The sequence below is a fragment of the Megascapheus bottae genome, chromosome 16, assembly GCF_031878675.1.
Source record: "Megascapheus bottae isolate mThoBot1 chromosome 16, mThoBot2.hap1, whole genome shotgun sequence".
Taxonomy (NCBI): domain Eukaryota; kingdom Metazoa; phylum Chordata; class Mammalia; order Rodentia; family Geomyidae; genus Megascapheus; species Megascapheus bottae.
In genome coordinates this window covers 47,140,767-47,163,084 of record NC_143524.1, presented here as the reverse complement: position 1 = coordinate 47,163,084, position 22,318 = coordinate 47,140,767, and the positions used below count along the sequence as shown (strand labels likewise).

At 39.0% G+C, this 22,318-nt stretch overlaps 1 protein-coding gene across 1 annotated transcript in view; it reads left to right on the top strand.

Moving 5' to 3' along the window:
* The window catches only part of Rsf1 (remodeling and spacing factor 1), a 94,764-nt gene that overhangs the window by 12,911 nt on the left and 59,535 nt on the right, over positions 1 to 22,318 (top strand). The window contains exon 2 of the mRNA XM_090348488.1: positions 21,275 to 21,366. Within this exon, the coding sequence (XP_090204614.1) occupies positions 21,275 to 21,366 (92 nt within the window). The remainder of the gene's footprint in view (positions 1 to 21,274; positions 21,367 to 22,318) is intronic.

Below are 22,318 nucleotides of genomic sequence, written 5' to 3'. Positions count from 1 at the left end.
TCAATTTTTAAAACTGGTTTTCCAAATGATTTGGAAAATGACCTTGTAAAGTATTTACAACTTTTCTGAGTAGAACCTTTCATTTTCTATCTATAGTTTTAAAGCATAATCAGGTGCCCCATTGGAGTAAAGCAGTTGAAAGAATATTTGTAACTAAATTGATAAGAAAATTGAGATTTATTTCCAAATTGCCCATTAAAAATAGACAAATACTTATAATTTGTGTCCTTCCTTATGTGTCTACTGACTAAAACAAGAATAGACAAGTCCATTTCCCTTTTGTCATAGAAGCTCCGTGTTCAAGACAACCTTGGCAATTTAAAATGTATTTCTCTGTTTTGCATATTTGTAAATTTTAAAAAATTGATGTTCTGCTTCTGAAACACAAAACACTGAGTATAGTATTGCTGTCCTGGGGCTTGAACTTAGGGCCTGACCATTCAAGGGTAGAGCCACTTAAGCCACAGCACCACTTCCAGCTTTTTCTGTGTATGTGGTACCAAGCAATCAAACCCAGGGCTTTGTGCATGCTAGGCAAGCACTCTACCACTAGACCACACTGTCAGCCCCAGATGCTTATTCTTGAAGTAAGGAATTCATCCTTTTATCTTTCTTAGAAGCAAAGATAGTACTTGTTTTTGAGGAGCCCTTGCCAGGCCTTATTTTCCAGAATCTATCATGACTCAGTACTGTGTGCTTGCTAGACAAGGTTTCTGCCTCTTAAGCCATACTAGCAGCCCTTTTTCTTTAGCTATATTTCAGGTAGGGTTTCATGTTTCTTGCCTGAGTCTTCTCAGACTGTGATCCTCCTGTAAAGCTAGATAACAGGCATGCTTCAACATACCTTCCTAGGTAGTGTTTTACAAGAAATTATGATATGCTGGTTATACGATAATAGTATTTGGTATGTTCAATGCCTCAGGAAATTTGTATCTTTTCTGTTTATTTTGTCCTGAACAACCTCACAAAGGGGCTCTACAGATAAATGCAGTTGCCACTTTCTCAGTGTATAAGTGTTGAAAGCCTTTGAGGAAAACTTAGAATGATTTGTTCCCGATTGTAACTGCTTTTGAAGTCTAGAGTTTGGAATGTAGCAAAATAGTGACATATTGAAATAGTTTCATCAGACATCTAAAAGAGGAAGTTGAGCTGTGACTTATAAAGTGATAGAGTACTATCTTTGAGCAAAAAAGCTTTAGGGATAGCATCAGGTTCTGAGTTCCAAGCCCCACCACTGACCTTTCCCCCCTCAAAAAAGAAAAAAGGAAAAGAAAAGACCAGGAAGGTGGCTTAGTGGTAGATTGCTTGCCTAACATGCATGAAGCCCTGTGTTTGATTCCTCAAGGGCATATAAACAGAAAAAGCCAGAAGTGTAGTTCCTAGTGGTAGAGTGCTAGCCTTGAGCAGAAGAAGCTCAAGGACAGTGCCAGACTGAGCTCAAGCCCCAGGACTGGCAAGAGAAAAAACAAAATGAAATCTAAAGGATTAATTCTTATCACCTAATTTTTATAATTTTCATTACAATGTTGTCAAGCTCTATTTTTTTTTTTTTTTTTGCCAGTCCTGGGCTTGAGCTCAGGGCCTGAGCACTGTCCTTGGACTTTCTCAAGGCTAGAGCTCTACCACTTGAGCCTCAGCACCACTTCTGGCTTTTTCTACATATGTGGTACCAAGGAATCTAATGTGGGTCTTCGTGCATGCTAGGCAGGCACTTTAACCACTAGGCCAAACTCCCAGCCCCCCCCCCTTTTTTTTTTTTGCCAGTCCTGGGCTTGAGCTCAGAGCCTGAGCACTGTCCTTGGACTTTCTCAAGGCTAGAGCTCTACCACTCGAGCCTCAGCACCATTTCCAGCTTTTTTCTATGTATGTGGTACTGAAGAATCGAACCCGGGTCTTTGTGCATGCCAGGCAGGCACTCTTACCACTAGGCCAAACTCCCAGCCCATCTATTTTTTTTTTTTTTTTTTTTTTTTTTGGCCCCCTTCTCTCTCTCTTTCTGGCCCTGCTCGCTCCGGCCCCGCTCGCTCTGGCCACCACTCGGTTGGGCTCCGCTTGCTTGCTTTCGCTCTCTGTCGCTTGTTGCAGTCTCGTCTCTGTCACTTCCGGCTTGGTTGTGGCTCGTCTCTGCCACTTCCGGCTTGGTTGTGTATGTGGGATACCGAGGAATCGAACCCGGGTCCTTGTGCATGCTAGGCAAGCACTTTAACCGCTAGGCCAAACTCCCGGGCCCTTTTTTTTTTTTTTTTTTTTTACAAATGTAAAAGAGCTCTCTGTAGCAACCCTTACGTGGAAAGACATCTAGATTCAGGCATTCTGATTTTCTAATTTCAAGTAGATTTGCCTTATAAATGTTGACTGAATCAACTGTTTGGCCTTGCTTTCTGTCATTTGTCCACCTTTTCCTCCTCCTCCTTCTCCTATTCTCTCTCTTTTGATAAACTCTGTATTCTGTTCCCAATGTGGTTTGATTCACCAAGATAATTATATCTCACCCATTTTCTTACTTCCCTGTACTTTGGACCTCTTTTTTTCATCTTTAATCATCTCCATTCTCATCTTTTTTTTTTTTTTTTTTAAATCTGTTTGTGGTACTAGAGATGGAAATCAGATCTTCATACATACAGGCAAGCCCATTACCATAAACCTTCTTCCTCTGACTTAGGCTTTTGAGTCTGATTATAGTGTAGTTTTTCATTCATTTAGCCTTTTTGCTCCTACAAATTCCAACTTTAAGCTGGGTTTCAGTGGTTCAGGCCTGTAATCCTAACTATTCATGCTGAGATCTGAGGATTGTGGTTTCAAGCCCAGAGGAGTCTGTGAGACTCTTAGCTCTAATTAACCACCAAAAAGCCAAAAGTGGGGGTGTGACTCAAGTGATAGAGCTTTGGTTGGGAGAAAACTAAGGGAGAATGCTCAGGTCCCGAGTTTAAACTCTAGTATCAGCATACACAAAAATAAAAATTTCTGGGACTGGGAGTTTGGCCTAGTGGTAGAGTGCTTGCCTAGCATGCACAAAGACCCGGGTTCAATTCCTTGGTACTACATAGTTAGAAAAAGCCAGAAGTGGTGCTGAGGCTCAAGTGGTAGAGCTCTAGCCTTGAGAAAAATCCAAGGACAGTGCTCAGGCCCTGAGCTCAAGCCCAGGACTGGCAAAAAAAAAAAAAATTCTGGTTTTGTTATATTACTCTTTATTATTATTAGAAAGGTGATGCACAGAGGGGGAGCATTACTTTTTAAAAGGTGTAATACATAAACCGAATATTGTAACAAGTTCAACTTCATAGGTACAGTGAATTTCTTGTAGATGAAGCTTTACCTGCTCATTATTGCTTAAGACAACCTTTAACTTCTTCATACTTAGAGATGATTTCTTCTTGGATATTTTGAAATAAGACTCCCATTTCCTGTAGCTATACATTTTTTTTGTGTGCAAATGTCATCAGAAGTCTCCAGATTACCAGATGCTGGTGGCTCACGCCTGTAATCCTAGCTACTCAGGAGGCTGAGATATGAGGATCACGGTTCAAAGCTAGCTTAGAGGAGAAAAGTCCATGACACTCTTATTTCCAATTAGCCACCAGAAAACCAGAAGTGGCTCTGTGGTTCAAAGTGGTAGAGCACTAGCCTTGAGCAAAAGACCTCAGGGACAGCATCCAGGCCCAGAGTTCAAGTCCCATGATGGACTAAAAAAAGAAAGAAAGGGGAGGGGGGACGGGTGGAGGGAATCCCTAGGTTGTGAGCTAGTGTTAGTCTGGAAGTTATTAGAATTTACTCCAATTAAATAATGGTCTTATTTATCCTTCTAGTTCAGTGATTTTTCAACCCTTATAATCAAATGACACAGTTAAATATGCCTACCTGTATATTGGAGTCACTCAAATCCTTTTTTTAAATGCTGGTATTTGGGACTTACAACATTGTTAAAATGTCTATAGAGTTTGAGGCTTTGGACTTAGTTTTCCTAATGTGGGGCCTGGAATGTATATCCAACCCCAGTGCTTCAAATTTTGCTTTGAAATCTTAATTTGTCTAACATTAGGTAGCCATTACATCTGTCTTTTGCTTGCTGCTTTGCCCAGAATGTAGTTTTCTATTCTTTTTTTTTTGCCAGTCCTGGGCTTGAGCTCAGAGCCTGAGCACTGTCCTTGGACTTTCTCAAGGCTAGAGCTCTACCACTTGAGCTTCAGCACCATTTCCAGCTTTTTTCTATGTATGTGGTACCGAGGAATCGAACCCGGGTCTTCGTGCATGCTAGGCAAGCACGCTACCACTAGCCTAACTCCCGGCCCCAATAGTTTTCTATTCTTTTACCCTTCTTGTGTCCTTAATTCTGAAGTGTGTCTTATAGAGAGCATGTTTGTGTTGTGTTTACGTGGTCATGTTTGCATGATTCTAATTAAGCAATTTATAAATCAGAAATATAACTGCTATTTAAAGGAATTTTAAGGACCTTTGGAAATGTAAAAGAAGAACTTAGCTTTGCTCAGGGGAAAGCCAGAACATTACTGTAGTAGTTATGTAATTTAAGTGGTTGAATAGAGATTAAAAAGCATTCCAAATAGGAAACAGCATAAGAAAAGGCATAGACTTTTCATTGTTGTTGTTGTTTTGTTTTGTTTTTAATGCTGTGGATTCAGGAAATTGCAACCTAACCATAGACATTGGGTTTCTGTTAAAGTTAGTAATTGAGGGATATAAGACTTAGAAAACTGTACTGCAAATGAACACTCCTTAATATGATTATTTAATCAACATTAAATCAATGTGATGTGTATTTTTTACAAGGCTTCTAAGGCACTTCTGGTGTGTACACTTGGCTAATAAATTCTGTTAAGTGAGAAAAAATTACATTGGGAGTTCTAATTGTCTGACAAGTTCCTTCCCTCCCCACCTCCCTCTTCTCTATTTCCTCTCACCTTTCTCCCCCTCCCTGCTTTTTTTAACGCCCTTCTCCTTTTTCTGGTATTGGTGATTGAGCCAAGACTAGACCAGTGAGCATACTAGACCAGTACTCATTAGCCTACATACTTTTTTTTTTAAATTCTGGGGTTTGAAATTGAGGCCTATTATTTGCTAGTCAAGAAGTCTTCCACTTGAGCCACACCCCTTTTTGCTCTTAGTTTGCTGTTCATATATGATCTCTATTTTGCCTAGGTTGCCTTTTCTTCTGAATAGCTGGGATTGGCATTAGCCAAGTTATTCTTTTCTTTAAAGTAAAAGGTAAACCATTAACTAAAAGCAGCATCATGACTGAGTATAAGTTACGCAAGGATTCGTTTCATCATCCTTTACTTTCAGCATACAATATTTAGCATATAGTAGATTCTCAAATATTTGTGGAATGAATGTGTCACATTTCAAATTAATGATAAATGTGTGTTTTGATGAATCTTTAGTTTTTTTCTCTTTCACTTTCCTTTTCCGTTCGTCCGTCTTTCTTTCTTTCTTTCTTTCTTTCTTAATTTCTTAATTTCTTAATTTCTTAATTTCTTAATTTCTTTTCCTTTTTTGTGACAGGCCTAATCTTGAACTCTAGGTTTGGGTCCTTCTCAGAGCTCTTCATCACAAGGCCACCACCCTACCTTTGAGCCACGCTCAACTTCCTTTTTGTAGAGGTTAATTGAAGATAAGAGTCTCTGGTCCTTTTGTGCCAGGGCTGGCTTTGAACCTTGATCCTCAGATCTCAGTCTCCTGAGTAGCTAGGATTACAGGCGTGAGCCCCTGGCTCCCAGCTACACCTTAGTTTTATAAAGAAATACCTTTGAAGCCTGAGATGAAAATCTTTGGTTAATTCTCTCTATATTTCTGCTGGATTATGTGATAATACCACATGATAACTGATGCCAAAGTGCATGTTGTTGAGCTGTTTTCTAAGGACATTGCTTTATACAAAAATCTTTAGAGCATTTTTCCCCCCAGTCCTGGGCCTTGAACCCAGGGCCTAAGCACCTTGGGCTTTCTCAAAGCTGGAACTCTACCTCTTGACCCACACAACACCACTTCCAGCTGTTTGTGTGTATGTTGTACTACTGAGGAATAGAGCCCAGGGCTTCATGTATGCTAGGCAGACACTCAAGCAGTTTACCAATAGGCCATGCCCCCCACACACATCGAGATGTGTGTGTGTGTGTGTGTGTGTGTGCGTGCATGTGTGCATGTGTATACATGCGTGCGCGCGCGCGTGCTTTTGCTCAAGGTTCCCACTCTACCACTTGAGCCACAGTTCCACTTCTGTCCTTTTCTGATAGTTAATTAGAGATAAGAGTCTCATGGACTTTTCTGCCTGGGCAGGCTTCGAACTGTGCCTCCTGAGTAGCTTCGCTTAGCTAAGATAGGTAGATAGGTAGGTAGGTGGATAGGTGGATAGATAGATAGATAGATAGATAGATAGATAGATAGATAGATAGATAGATAGATCGATAGATCGATAGAGACAGACAGACAGACAGACAGACAGACAGACACAGACAGATTCTTGTGCCAGTTGTAGGACTGTACCTGAGCTGCTTTGGCTCAAGCATTCTACCACTTGAGCCACATTCCCTTCTAGTCCCCCCCCCACCTTTTAAGGTAAATAGTAGATGGGCATGAGGTGGAGCTAGGAGGCTGGTGAATGTGAGGCTAGCCTAGGTTACATGGCAGGACTTTGCCTTAAAGTTCCATTCTAATTTCTTTTTTTGTTTGTTTGTTTTAATGCTCTCCAGTGGGTGTTTTGAAATTCTCATTTCTGAAAGTAGTATTTTTGGAGTTGTTGGAAAGACAGTGTGGACAAGTAGAAAATTGAGAAAACAGCTAGAGGTTGTTATAATTTGCAAATGTATAATTTGTATATATTCGTGAGATGTGAGTTTGGGTGTTGGTCATAGGAAGTTTCCCCCCCCCACTGGAAATATCTTGCTGGTAGAATTTAATAATGACTTTGTGAATGAATTTCTTAGCATAGGAAGAGCTTGATATAATTTCTAGGTTTTTGGCTTGTAGAGTTAGTAGCTAATAGTTCCATTGGCTGAAAAAGGAAATAGTTGAAAAGGCCCATGATTCTCTAATTTAAAGGGAAAAAAATCAGAATTCTGCTGGAGGTAAACATGTTGCAGTGGCACTCCCTAGACACTTCATTGAAAATGAACTGTACTACGTGTGAGTAGGGATGGGGGGAAAAACTGAGAGTGAGGAAAGGGGTAACATTGTCCAAAAAGAAATGTACTCTTTCCCTAATTTATATAACTGTAACCCCTCTGTACATCATCTTTACAATGACAGTTTTTTAAAAATTTACAAAAGAAAACCAGCCAAGCGTGGTAGCATGTGCCTATAATCCCAGGTACTCTTGAGATGGAAATAGAGGATCATGGTCTGACACTGGCCTGGACAAAGAACCCACTTGAACAATAATCACAGTTTAAAAGGAGCTAGGACTATGGTGAAATAGTAGAGTATTTGCCATAGCAAGTATGATGCTCTGAGTTCAAATACCAGTACTCTTATATGTAAAGAAAGGTTGAGAGACAAACAGACTTAACAATATCAGTGTAACATTGATGTTTTTCAGCCTTCAAGCAGAAATGACTGGTTATATTAAGGAACTGGCTCAGTAGAACCCCTAGCTAGGAGAAAAATAAGCACAGAGCAGCACATCAGATGTGATAGAAATGTTTCATCTAACAGATATTAATGTTTATAAAAGTACTTAAAGAAAGAAGTAAGAAATAGGTATAAAAGGGAATGAAATGAAACCTATACCAATGAAAAATAGTATTTAAAATAAAAGTTTGACTATAAACTTAATGTAAAATTAGGTACTGTAGAAAAACAAAGAATTTAGAAGACATAGCTTTTATCCCCACTGGTCTATGGCATAAAGTTATACAGACCCAATAGCATGTATTTGACATCTAAAAAGAAGATAGAGGGAGTTTGGCCTCGTGGTAGAGTGCTTGCCTAGCATACACGAAGGCCCAGGCTCAATTCCTCAGTACCACATACATAGAAACATACATAGAAAAAGCTGAAAGTGGTAAAGTTCTAGTCTTAAGAAAGCCCAAAAACCAGGCCCTGAGTTTGAGCCCCAGGACTCGTTTAAAAAGAAAATAAAAATTTCCAAATTTTCTGGGCATGCTCATAATCCAAAGCTGCTTGTAAAGTGAAAATTGTAGGAAAATAGTTTGAGGTCAGCCTAGGTAAAAGATTAGTAAGATACATGAAAATCATAAAAAGCAAGATTGTAGTCCAGTCCTGTATTAGGCAAGAATGAGAGTCTCTACTAAAAAAGAAAAGAAAAGAAAAACATTACTAAAGAAAATAGAACTGTGGCTTGAGTGGTAGGGCACTAGTCTTGAATATAAAGCTAAATGACAGTTTCCGGGCCATGAGTTCCAGCACTGATACCTACACAAAAGAAAATTTTACTAAAAAAAAAAAATCTACTTAGGAGAATAATAACTAAAGCAAAAAGGTTGGCGTCATGGCTCAGTTGGCTATCAATTGCCACAAAAGGCTATCTATTGCCACAAAACAGTGATAGAGTATCTTGAAGGCAACTAAAGAAAAAGACCCATTATGTAAAAAAGAATGAAGATTTTTGTTGGAAACCGTGTGAAAACTATCAGCATGTAAGTCTGCATTTTGCAGAATAATCTTAAAAAATGAAGATGATTATAGAGATTCCCTTCTTGAACACTTGTTTGTTAAACATGTTATTTGAAATATGATGTAAAAATCAATGTTAATAAATTCTTTAATGAAAATGATTATGGAATTGTGATTAGAATTTTTAAATGGAGGTGAAAGACGAATTTATTCGTACAAATATATCAGAAGTTTGCTATGAAGTAGTTTACTAGCATTTGAAAGGAAATTAAATAAGATGGGAAACTGATCTAGACAAAGGATGAGTTCAAGAAATGATAAAGAAGCAGATTCATATAAAATATGTTTACACCAATTTAAAGTCTTCAGAATATAATTGTGTGTCCTGAAAAATGTAGAAATAAATCAGCACACCTGTAGCATTAAGAGTGAGAGCTGGGGTGGAGGGAAGGGAAATGGGGACAAAAACCATGAGAAGGGGTATCAATGTGTGAGAAGTAATGCACCTACTACCTGGCGAATGTAACTGTTACCCCTCTATACATTACTCCGACAATAAAATTGTTTAAAAAATTAAAAAATAAATAAAAAGAACAATCACAATGATAAAAAGAAGGAGGAGGAGAAGGAGAGCTCATGGGCCAGGAGTTTGGCCTAGTATAAGTAGAGTGCTTGCCTAGCATGCACGAAGACCCTGGTTCAACTCCTCGGTACCACATTCATAGAAAAAGCCAGAAGTTTTGCTGTGGCTCAGGTGGTAAAGCTCTAGCCTTGAGAAAGCACAAGGACAGGGCTCAGGCCCTGATTTCAAGCCCCAAGACTGGCCAAAAAGAACAAAAACAAGAGCTGGAAAATAGTCTAGTGTTGTAAGAGTAAACGTGTTAGCATCTATGTGAAGTGGTAGAGTATTATTTAGTGTCAGATTGTGGTAAGTTAATGCCACTAAGAGGCTGAAGGTACCACTCAGTAGTATAGAGCTCTTGCCTAACATGTACAACAAGAGCTTTAAAATACATAAAGCAAAACCCGACTACTGAAGAAATGTGCACAATTCATGTACAATTCACTGGGGCTTGAAGCCAGGAAGGGCCTCTCTGCGATCCCTGAGCTTTTATGATTAAGGCTCGCTAGCACTCTACCTCTTGAGACACAGTTCCACTTCCAGCTTTTTGGTGGTTAATTGGAGGTAAACATCTCCCAGACTCCTGCCTGGGCTGGCCTTGACTGTCACTCCTCAGATTTCAGCTCTTGAGTTTGAGTACCTAGGATTACAGATGTCAACCACCAGTACCTAGCACAATCCACATTTTATTTAAGTTTCCATGCCTAGTGATAGTGTCTAGACAGAATATCAGTCAGAATACAAAAGACAAGAATGATGTTATCAACAGAGGAATGACATTCCATTCAAAGTAGAAAATGCATTTCTTTTTAAAGTGACTGACAGTACCTTGTCTGGGTGAGGTTGTGAAACAGTAAAAACCCTGACACAATAATGATGAGTCTAAGTGGCTGAAATAGCTATTTTGGCGAAATGTTTGGGATTTTAAGTTAATTAAACTCTATCACAAAGGTCTGGGAATATGGGTTAGTGGTAGGTGGTTGTCTAGAATGCATGAATCCCTGGGTTTGATTCCTCAGTACCAAATAGACAGAAAAAGCTGCAAGTGGCACTGTGGTACAGTGCTAGCCTTGAGTAAAAGAAGCCCAGGGACAGTGCCCAAATCCTGAGTTCAAGCCCTAGGACTGGCAAAAAAAAAAAAAATCACACAAGCTATCTGTTTCTCTACTATGTATCCACAAGAAATAAAATAGGTATCTAGCTCCTGCATTCACAGCCATTGCAACACATGAACTCCATAGAGACAATGCCAGGGTGAGTGAGAGTCGGGATGTGCACTGGGTGACTTGGTGTCTCAGAGGAAAAACAACTAAACTTGGGCAGAGAAGATCCTAAGACATCCAGGCAAAATGTCATGTGCAAATTCACCAGGAGTTGCACAAGGACAGATGTCCAGATGCTGGAGGTGGAGAACTGTGGCTCCTAAAGAGAAAGAAAAATTTGAAAACATGAAGGTGACAGGCCCATTATGAAAGGGAAGAAACCAACCTTAGAAGTTACTAGATTCTTCGCTGAGCATTGGCGGCACATGCAATCCTTGCTGTTCAGAAGGCGGAGATCTGAGGATTATAGTTCCAAGCCATCCCTGGTAGGAAAGTCTGTGAGACTCTTACCTCCAGTTACCCACCAAAAAGCTGGAAGCAGACCTGTGGCCCAATGGTAGAACATTAGTCTTGAGCATAAAAGCTGACCGACAGCACCCAGTCTCTCAAGCCCCAGGACCGGCACTAAATAAGATAAATTATTTGGTTCTTTAAGTATGATGAGTTTAAAAACAAACTTCTGTTATTATTTATTAATTTGCTAATTCGTTTTTTGGTTAGGAGAAAGAAGTTCATGATTATAAAATCAGGTTTTTGTTGTTCTTGGTTTTTTTTTTTTTGTTTTCTGACAGTTTGGGAGCTTGAACTCAGGGGTAGGTGTAGGGGTAGCCTTGAATTCTACCACTTGATAGGCCTTCCTGGGCTGGCTTTGCACAACAATCGTCAGATCTCAGCCTCCTGAGTAACTAGGATTTGCAGGCATGAGTCACTGATGCTGGGTTTGAAAATTAGTTGTTGTTTTAATTTTTAAGAGACTAGATTGATAAGTCTTAATTAAATGCATTCTATGTGCTTGGCACTGTCCTAGGTGCTGAAGACACAGATTTATTAAGTATAGGTTACATATAATTACAATTTATAATACACTATGATGCATAGGGACAAAGTAACATCTTTTTGGGATAACACCCAAGAAGGGTACTTTATTTTGCCTCACATGGTGAGGTGAAAGTCCTGAGGGAGTAGCGGTCAGCATGAGCAGGTGAAAAGGATTAAGGATAGAGAAAACTATGCATTCTAAGACCTGGAGGCTAGAAATCGTACGGGGTAGGTTTAGGAGTTTCAGGAGAGTAAATATTGTTGAGCTATTAAACCAAAACTAGCAACTCATTACTCAGAGCTTCTTATTAATACCCTTATAAAAAAATAACTTTTTTTTTTTGTGGGTCACGGGGCTTGAACTTGGTCTGAGCTCTATCCCTGAGCTCTTCAGCCCAAGGCTACCACCCTACCCCTGGGCCTGGGCATTGTCCATTGAGCTCTTCAGCTCAAGGCTACTGCCCTACCATCTAGCCAAGCCCCATTTTCTGTTTTCTAGAGTTTAATTGGAGATAAGAGTCTCAGATCCTTTTGTGCCTGGGCTGGCTTTGAACCTTGATCCTCAGGTCTCGGCCTCCTGAATAATTAGGATTACAGATGTGAGCCACCGAACCTGCTTATAAAAACCATTCTTATAAGATGTTCTGTTGCCTGTACATATTCTTGAGCCAGCACAGTGACAATAGTATATTCATATTAAAGCAAAGGATTTAATTTGAGACAAAGAGAATGATATGGAAGCTGAGTGCCATGGCTCATGCCCATAATCCTAGCTATTTAGGAGGCTGAGATTTGCAGGCTTAAGGTTTGAGGCTTGCCCCAACAGAAAGTACAGGAAACTTCTTTTAATCAGAAAAGGCCAGACACAATGATGCATGCCTACTATCTCAACTGTATAGGATACCTAGATAGGGGGATTGCAGTTCAGGCTGGCCTAACCAAAAAAGTGGAACCATACTCAAAAAATAATGAAAACAGGGCCGGGGGTTTGGCCTAGTGGTAGAGTGCTTGCCTAGCATGCACGAAGACCCAGGTTCGATTCCTCGGTACCACATATATAGAAAAGCCGGAAGTGGTGCTGAGGCTCAAGTGGTAGAGAGCTCTAGCCTTGGGAAAGTCCAAGGACAGTGCTCAGGCCCTGAGCTCAAGCCCAGGACAGGCAAAAATAATAATAATAATAATAATAATAATAATAATAATAATAATAATAAAAACAAAAAGAGCTGGAGGTATAGCTCAAGTGGTCCAGTGTCTGCCTCTGTCAAGCACTTAGTAAGCATAAGTGCCTGAATTTGCATACCAGTGCCATTGAAAGAAAGAAAGAAGGAAGGAAAGAAGAGGAGAAAGAAAGAAATTATAAAATACAACTAGCTTTCAGAGAGCATAAGGCTTGCAAAGGTTTTTTAAACAGGGATAAAAATATTAGAGGAGGAATCTGAAAAGTGGTGTGTCACATAATGTCCAAGTTTTGTGAAGAAAAATGTGATCAACAGAGAATACTACCGAGTTAAGACCAAGAGTAGAGTCTTTTAACTAGTGAAAGTCAGATTACAGTGGATTAGAAGCAGATGGGACGGGGAAAATGGAAGGTGTGAGTACTGAGAATTCTTTTAGAAAGAGAAGAGTTTTTTTGTGTGTCCCGGCACTGGGCCTTGAACTCAGCACCAACATGCCTGCTTTGTTTGCTCGTAGCTGGTGCCCTCCTACTTGCGCCATACCTTCAGCCCACCATTTTGCTGATTATCTGGAGTCTCTTGGACTTTTCTAGGCTGGCTTTAAGCTGTGATCCTCACATCAGCCTCCTGAGTATGAGGTGTGAGATAATGCCAAGCAGCATGACCTTAATTTTGATGGAACACTTAACAACAACAACAAAACCCAAAGCCAGAATCTCAAGAGGATAGCTCTTTAAACTGGTATCTTTGAGTGCTTCTGGATATTAGATATATGTAAAATCCTTTGAACATTTTTAGGTTTTTTTTGTTGTTGTTTGTTTGTTTGTTTTTGCCAGTCCTGGGGTTTGAACTCAGGGCCTGGGCATTGTCCTTGAGCTTTTTCAAGGCTAGAGCTCTACCACTTGCACCACAGCACCACTTCCAGCCTTTTCTTTGTATGTGGTACTGAGGATTGGAACCCAGGCCTTCGTGCTTGATAGGTAAACATGCTAGGCCAACCTCCTGGCCTTAGATTTTTCTTGTGAGAATCAGAAGTTATTCTGTGTTGGGTTTCCCAAGAAACAAACCCTTGAGACAAAATTTTTACTGCAAGTAGTTTGTGAAATGATGCTAGATAGAGGAAAAGGGGATGTGAAGGTAGGGAGGGAAAAAAGCCCAAACAGCCTGTGTACCATCCCATAGGTCACCTATGTGGGTAGTGAGAGCTGATGGTGCTTCATTGAGCTCTGGTAGATTGTATAAAGAGCATCTCAGGTTTATCCCAGCCCTGGGGTAAGGAGCTTCTGTGGGTTACTGAGCTGTTCCCAGGAAAGGTTTAACTAACTTCCTTATTGTATGTATGGTCAAAGAAAGACTTGATGAAAACTTGGACATGCTCCCTTGAAATCTTTGTTGCTGAGGGTTAAGTGGAAGGTGCTAGAAGCATCTGCTACACAGACAACATGAAGTGCACTTTCATTTCTTGGTTAAAGGAATATTTAAAAAAAATCTTTAACTACAGATGGGATGACATTAAAGAGTTACTAATTTTTAGATGGAAACAATGGCATTATGGTTGTTTCGAAGTAATTATTTCTAGTTAGTACCATAAGGATATGACTATATTTAATGAGATATTGTAATGTGATTATTTCATTCAAGATATGTCCTGAAGTATTTATGGATAAAATAATGATATCAGGGATTTGCTTGAAATACTAAATTGAACTAAGAAAAAAGTCTTATGTTTTTCTTAATACTGCTCTCTATATATTGCTTGTTTTGGCTCTTTTTGTTTATTTGCTTGAGACAGTTTTCTCGTGCATCTTAGGCTAGCCTTGGACTCATGATTCTGTTTCAGCCTTCTGAGATTTTAGGATTAGAAGGCTGCAAAACTAAGCCCACCTACTCTGTGGTTTTTTTTTTTTTTTGAGTTGTCTCCACATTTTTCTAATTTTTTTCTAAAGCATTTATGACTCAGTTTTGATCAGTTTTTCTGTCTGTAATACAAGTAGTTGAGGGTGTAATAAATGACCTAATGACATAAATGACCTAATGACCTAAACTTACAAGAAAGACATGCATATTTGTGTTTGCCCGTAACTTTCAGAATTATCAAGTGTTCACATGAACAACTCTTTTAGACTTCTAAAGGCATAACCTGCTTGTGATTTGCTGGTGTTTTGTTTGATTAAAAACAAACAAACACTGCTATGTTATTTTGACACCCTGATTTACTTAACTGGCTCCTGGGTAAGGTGCCAGAATTTTCCTTTAATTAAGACACGATCACCATCTGGTGGTGAACAACAGTAATTGGTTTGAATAATCCTTCATGGTCTATAGTATTTTATATACATATTTCTATTTATTGAAATCTCTACAAATAACAATAAGCTCAGTTCAACAAGATCTCAGTTAACTGCCGGTGATACAGTAACATATCAGGTACTTCTGTTTGTTTGAGGAAAAGTTGATTGAAAGAAAAATATGATTTCTTGTCTGCTCATTTAGTGGGATTTCATTGTTCTACAGAATTTTCTGTAAAAGAAGCGTTAAACTGGGCCAGAGTTTAGCCTAGTGGTAGAGTGCTTGGCTAGCATGCACAGAGACCTGGATTTGATTCCTTGGGACCACATACATGGGGGGTGGGGGGTAAGCCAGATATTGTGCTGTGGCTCAAGTGGTAGAGTTCTAGCCTTGAAAAGGCCCAGCGACAGTGCTCAGGCCCTGAGTTCAAGCCCCAGGACTGGCAAAACAAAAAAAAAAAATTAAACTGACTTCATAATACCAAAAATTATGATAGTGTATCATAAAGGTATCTTTTAATGTGCTGTTTGAGGTTTTTCTTTCTTTTTTTTTTTTTTTTCTTGCCAGTCATGAGCCATGAACTCAGGGCCTGAGCATTGTCCCTGGACTTTTCTCAAGGCTAGAGCCCTACCACTTGAGCCACAGCACCACTTCCACCTTTTTTCTATGTATGTGGTACCAAGAAATCAAACCTGGATCTTCGTGCATGTTAGGCAAGCACTCTACCACTAGGCCAAACTCCCGGCCCTGTGCTGTTTGAGTTTTTAACTATTGTAGAATACATATATTGAGGATAGAAGCCTGGTACTTCATACAGACCTAGTGCTGGAATTACTAATAAATCACTACTGTAATAAGTATGTGTGTGTGTGTGTGTGTGTGTGTGTGTGTGTGTGAGTGTGTGAACATTCTCCCTTTTCATCCCTCTGTAAAAATAGTAGGGAAAGAGATGAGGGGGAAAAAGAAAAGAAAATTCTCCTCTTAATTGGGTTAGCACCTAATGTCTGAGTGAATTGAGTAAATTAGAGAAAGCTTTGCCATCTTTATTGTCTTTTTCATCACTTCCTGGATTACTGTTATCAGCTCAGATAATATATCTTTTACATCCTCAGAACCTCTTCTAGATGTTTGAAGAATTTATTACTTTTCTCAACTCCCCCTCTCCCTGTTGCTTTTCTTCTCCTGTATTTTCTTGTCTATGCTATATAAATGATTGAGTCACTACCAGGAAGTGTGTTTGGTTCTGGGAACACAGTGATGAAAAAGATAGATCCATCTGGCCTTCATTTGAGGATGGGATAGAGAAAGAGATAGATGATAAATAGTGAGAGTAAGACTATTAAAATAGCACTGTGATATAAAAGAGTCATAACCTAGCTACTCAAGAGGCTGGCATCTGAGGCTCATGGTTTGAAGCTAGCCTGGACAGATAAATCCAATAAATTCTTATCTCCGAAGTGGTGCTGTGGCTCAAGTAGTAGAGTACTAGCCTTGAGTTGAAGAGCTCAGGGACAGTGCCCAGACTCTAATTTCAAGCCCCACAACCAACAAAAAATAATTAAATTAAAATTTTAAAAATACCAAACAATAAATTTTTTATTTGCCAGCAAGAAGTCAGAACTGGAGTTGTGAGTGACAAAGTTGGAGCCCAGTAATAGCACACAAAGGGGGGGTGGGGGTGGGGAGGTGGGGAGAGATAGCCTTACTTTTTTGTTTTTGTTTTTACTTAGCACTTGTCTTTTTTTTTTCCTTAGGCTTTTGTTGTTTTTATCTACCAAGCTGTAAGAACATATAATTGATCTTAATAAGAGGGCTAAGCAATTGTTGTAGTTATCAGAATTTAAGATAAATTTAAAATACTACTTTTGCCAGTGTGCTTGCATGTTTTGCTTTAAATACTAAAAATTTAAGATAATTTTTCTTACTCTGTTTAATGTCTAGAAAATTGGTTTTTGTTGGTAGCTGAACAGTTCACAACTCTAGATTTCAGCAGGATACAATCTACTGTATTGGGCATTATTTATTAGTAATATGCTACATTCAATTATGCTTAATTTTGAACTCTATATAACTGTGCTTCTCAATCTTCTTTTCATTATCATACCCCAGAGAAAATTTTGGTTTAATTTTAAATTTTAAATGAGGAAATGCTAAGAAATAAGCTTTGTCAGGATAGGTTCATTTTAGAGAACCAAATCTTTTGAAATCTCTTAGACTCCCATTTCCCCCAAGAACCAATATTGTCTTCATTAAGAAAATATGCTGTCACTATTCACCATAGCAAAGATATGGAACCAACCTAGATGTCCCTCAGTTGATGAGTGGATCAACAAGTTGTGGTATTTGTACACAATGGAATTCTATGCTGCTGTCAGAAAGAATGACATTGCCCCATTTGTTAGGAAATGGAAAGACTTAGAAAAAATCATATTAAGTGAAGTAAGCCAGACTCAAAGGAACTTAGGCTCAATGGTTTCCCTCATTTGTCATAATCAGTAGAAACCTTGGGCTCTACTAGCAGAGATCTGCAATAGAGCAAAATCTTGATACATAAGGCCATATAGTATGAAGCTAATTGAAACAAAAGCCATATAACGAATGATTGTTGTCCTTAATGCACTATGTTGTCTCTCATCTCCTTTGCTGTCCCTTGGTTATCTCATATTGGTATAGTATCTCACTTTGTTATCTGATATATTGAACTTATTTGTATTTGGTTATTTGAAATTTGATAGGGAAGGGGGGGAAAACCAAGACGGGTGGGGGGTGTGGGGGGGAGGGTAATGGGTACCAAGACATGTGAAAGGGTATCAGTGTATGTGAATTAATGCACCTTCTATCTGGCAAATATCATGTAACCCTTTTACTAATTACAATAAAAAAAATCTAAAAAAAAGAAAATATGCTGTCATAGATTTGTTTTTTCTCTTTTTTGGTGGCAGTTCTAGGGGGCTTGAACTCAGGCCCTGGGCACTGTCCCTGTCTGAGCTTTTATGCTCAAGGGTAGCATTCTACAGGTTGAGCTGTAGTTCTCTACCTGGCTGGCTTCAAACCATGATCCCCAGATCTCAGTCTCCTGAATAGCTAGAATTATAGGCATGAGCCATCAGCACCCAGCCAGACTTGCCTTGAAGAAGAGTATCAGAGATGACAGACACATGATGCCAATAAATTTGACTATTCAGAATGAATAAAATTAGAAGCTTAGTTCCTTGATTTCTTTTTTTGGGGGGAGGGGCGAGGGAGGGTGGTGCTAAGGTTGTATCAGTTAATAAATTCTGTTACTAGTGCGCTTAAAGATGATTAACTTTAAGCCAGGTGCCAGAGGCTCATGCCTGTAATTCTAACTATTCAGGAGGCTGAGATCTAAGGATAATGGTTCAAAGCCAGCTGGGCACAAAAGTCTGTGAGACTCCTATCTACTTCACCACCAGAAAACTGGAAGTGGTGCTGTGGCTTAATGTGGTAGAGCACTAGCCTTGAGCTGAAGAGCTCAAGAATAGTGCTCAGGCCCAGAGTTCAAGCCCCACGACCTGATCAAGGAAAAAAAAGAAAAGATTATTTAACTTTAGCCATATGCTGGTGGTTCATGCCTATAATTTTAGCTATTCAAGAGACTGAAATTTGAGGATTGTGGTTCAAAGTCATCCCAAGCAGGAAAATCCCTAAAATTCTTTTTTTGGTCAGACGTGGACCTTGGACTCTGGGCCTGGGCATTGTCCCTGAGCTTTTCAGCTCAAGGCTACTGCCCTATCTCTTTGAGCCTCAGAGCCACTTCCAATTTTCTAGAGGTTAATTGGAGATAAGAGTCTCATGGATTTTAGTGCCTGGGCTGGCTTTGAACCTCGATCCTCAGATCTCAGCCTCCTGAAGTAGCTAGGATTACAGGCATGAGCCAAGTCCTGAAATTCTTATCTTCAACAAGCTAGCAGTATGGGCCCGGAGTTTGGCATGGTGGTAGAGTGCTTGCCAAGCATCCACGAAGACCCAGTTCGATACATACATAAAACAAGCCAGAAGTGGTGCTGTGGCCCAAGTGGCAGAGCATTAACCTTAAGAAAGCCTAAGGACAGTGCTCAGGTCCTAAGTTCAAGCCCCAGGACTGGCAAAAAAAAAAAAAAAAAAAGCTAGCAGTAGAGCTATGGCTTAAAGTGATAGAGCACAGAAGCTCAAAGTGCAAGCCCCAAGAACAGGAAAAAACAACTTATTAACTTCTCAGTTGTATTTATAACAAAGAATATGAATAAATTTAATTAGTGAACCACAACCCCCAATAGGTCCTGTATTAGCTTTTAAGATGTTCCAAGAATATATTTAAAGGTATTTTATGATTTCTTTGTCATGTAGGGGCTTGTATGAAAAATTGGTGTCAGAATCACTAGAAAATGAATGACATGAGTAATATTAATGTGATAGGCAAAAACAAAGGTGTTACTGGCATTGGAAAGCCAGTCCCACAGAGCCTTTGGGATGAGTACTTCCTAGGCAGTGAAGGATGAATATGATTCACAGTGGGAAAGACAGTACGCTGGAAGGCTTAAATAAAGCTCACAAAGGGCTGACTTAGACTTGGTTGACATTGAATAGGCCAAAAAAGTTTCTCCCAAGGATTTCAATGTAGAAGTGAGAGAAAAGGTTTAAGAGTTAGATTGACAGTGAATATATTGGGACTATAAAACTAGGGTGCGAAATGGAGGGTGATATTTGCAGCATTTTTTTTTCCCTCAAGGCTAGAGCTCTGTTACTTGAGCCACAGCACCACTTCTGGCTTTTTTCTGTGTATGTGATACCAAGGAATCAAACCTGGGTCTTCATGCATGCTAGGCAAGCAGTCTTGCCCTGCAACAGTATTTTTGGAAGATTAATTTGATTTCAGGCTTGCTTTAGCTATTTTTCTGAAGTATAGTTGTGTCCAAGAGAAGGAGGGAAATAAAGTGCCCTTTAAGATGTAGGAAGGAAGAACCATGAAGACTACTGTGTTCAGGGAAAGGAGAAGTTGAAAGTGACCTTGTTTTCCAAAAATCACAACAGAAATCAAAACAAAGCATCTTAGTTTTAAATAGTGTTTTGCTATTAGAAACCTCCTTGAAATAATGGATAGCAAGCACTTCCTTTTATTACAGGTGGGGAAATTGAATTCTTAAAGGACTTGACCACTTTTATAAGTGATAGAGCTGGAATTGAACTCATACTGTTTTTTTTTTTCCTGAACTATGTTGACATTGATTTCTAGAGTTGCTTGTTTTACTAATTTTATTTCCCAAACATTTCTTAGATCTACACACTGTTCTGTGTAGCACCTCTGCCTTTGTTCAAGGACTCCTGTCTTTTTTTTGCCAGTCATGGGGCTTGAACTCAGGGCCTGAGTACTGTCCTTGGACACTTTTTGCTCAAGGCTAACACTCTACCACTTGAGCCACAGCTCCACTTCTGGCTTTTTCTGAGTATTGTGGTACTGAGGAATCAAACTCGGCTTCAGGCATGATAGGCAAGCACTCTACCACTAGACTAAGATCTGGGCCCCACTCCTGTCTTTTTGTATTTCTGAATTTATATCTAATCTATGCTCTGCACTCCACTTCTTAAGATAAGCAAATAAAAACTTTAAAGTCTGAATTCCTGGGCTCTAGTATCTCCTGCCTGTAATCCTAGCTACTCAAGAGGCTGCGATCTAAATCTAATGATCTTGGTTTGGCAGAAATGTCCCTGTGAGATTCTTTGTCTCTAATATCAGAAAATCTGATAGTGGTGCTGTGGCTCAAGTGGTAAAACCACTAGCCTTGAGCACAAAGAGGCTCAGGAATAATACCCAGGCCCTGAGCTCAATCTCCAGGACTGGCCAAAAAAAAAAGTTGATTCCTCCAGGTTAGTCATTGAGATATTTCTAAATCCAGAATAATTTAGTATTTAAACCTTGAAAAATTGGTACTTCTTAGTCTGGTCTTATGAGCTTTTCTCAATCATGTCAATGCCTCTACTTCCATAATTATTTTTGTTTGTTCAGCTGTTTATATCTGCTGTTGTTTCTGCAAGGAGTGTCCTTGTCATACTTTTCTCTACTCCACTTTCAACCTCATACTTTGGCTTAGGGTATCTATTGTATTGTCTTTGACCACTCTTCCCTTTCTTCCTTTTCTTTCATCCTACCCCTCTACCACCAGAAGACTAAATTCTCACAGGCCCATTAAGGACAGTAACTATGTTCTACTTGCTAGTAACAGTTCCATAGAAATTGATTGAGTGAATGTTTTTATACTGTAGAATTTTAAGATAGATATGACTTCAGTGGAGAATAGTCTGAAAGTCTTTTTGGATTCAAATGTCTAAAAAATTAGAATTAATGCCATCTATTTTGAAGAAGTATTGAGGATTAGAGAAAGTTCTCTTTTTTATAATCTTAAATGTTTATAATTAATGCTTGTATTACACTGGCTAACTATTTTTTTCTTCTTCCTTTTAAGTACCAAAAGAATTGGTGGAGCTCCATTTGAAGTTGATGAGAAAGATTGGCAAATCTGTTACAGCAGACAGATGGGAAAAATATTTGATTAAGGTAACTGTAAAAGACTTTATTAATAAAATAATATTACTCTGGTGTAAATAGTTACATCTTATAGTTACCTTTTGAAAGTATGCTTTTGAAACAGTTCACTTGAAGTAACATATTAATACTGTAATTTAACTGTTTAAATTTTTCTTTTCCTTGTTACTAAGTAGTAGTCCTAAATTCTAATCTTAGATTTTATGGTTATGTCTTTTTTTAAAAATTCTGTTTTATTGTCAGGGTGATGTATAGAGGGGTTATAATTATATTCATAAGGTAGTATGTTAATTCTTGAACATTGTTACCCCTCCCCATGTTTTTCTCCCACTTTTTCTCCTCCCCAACCGCTCTCAAGGTTATGTCTTTTGTGTCCTGGTTGTGTTTTGTGATAGGGTTTCACTGTGTAGCTTAGGCTGGGCTTGAACTTGTGATCCTCCTGCCTCAGTCTTCTTACTGCTGTGCACCACCCCCGTTGGCTCTTACATGCCTGACAAGTTGCTCAGGATTTTTTTTTTTATATCTCTGTCACTTAATCTTTAACATTATCGTTATCAAATCAAATAAGATACAGATACACAGAAATGTTGTGATTTTTGGTTGTGATTGTGGTAGGCAGTGCCAGAAAGATAAAATATTCAAAGTATATTAGGTCAATATAAAACTCTTACAGGTTATCTACAATACTGTGCATGTTATTGAGAATAACCTGAGTAAATCCCCTTTAGGTAAGACCCTATTATAAGACAGATCATTTAGTATAAACTGGAGTTGTATCCAAATGTTAAAAACCAACTTTCTTTTTTACTTGAAAATGTTTATATACTTATAATTTCATATCTGTCCTTTGGGGGGAAGGTGCTGAATATAGTATGGTATGAAAAGAGAAACCATCAGGGACAAAAATAGCTTTCATTATAAATATTCTAAGTGCTAATGCAGTTATCTTTTTGTATTACGCACC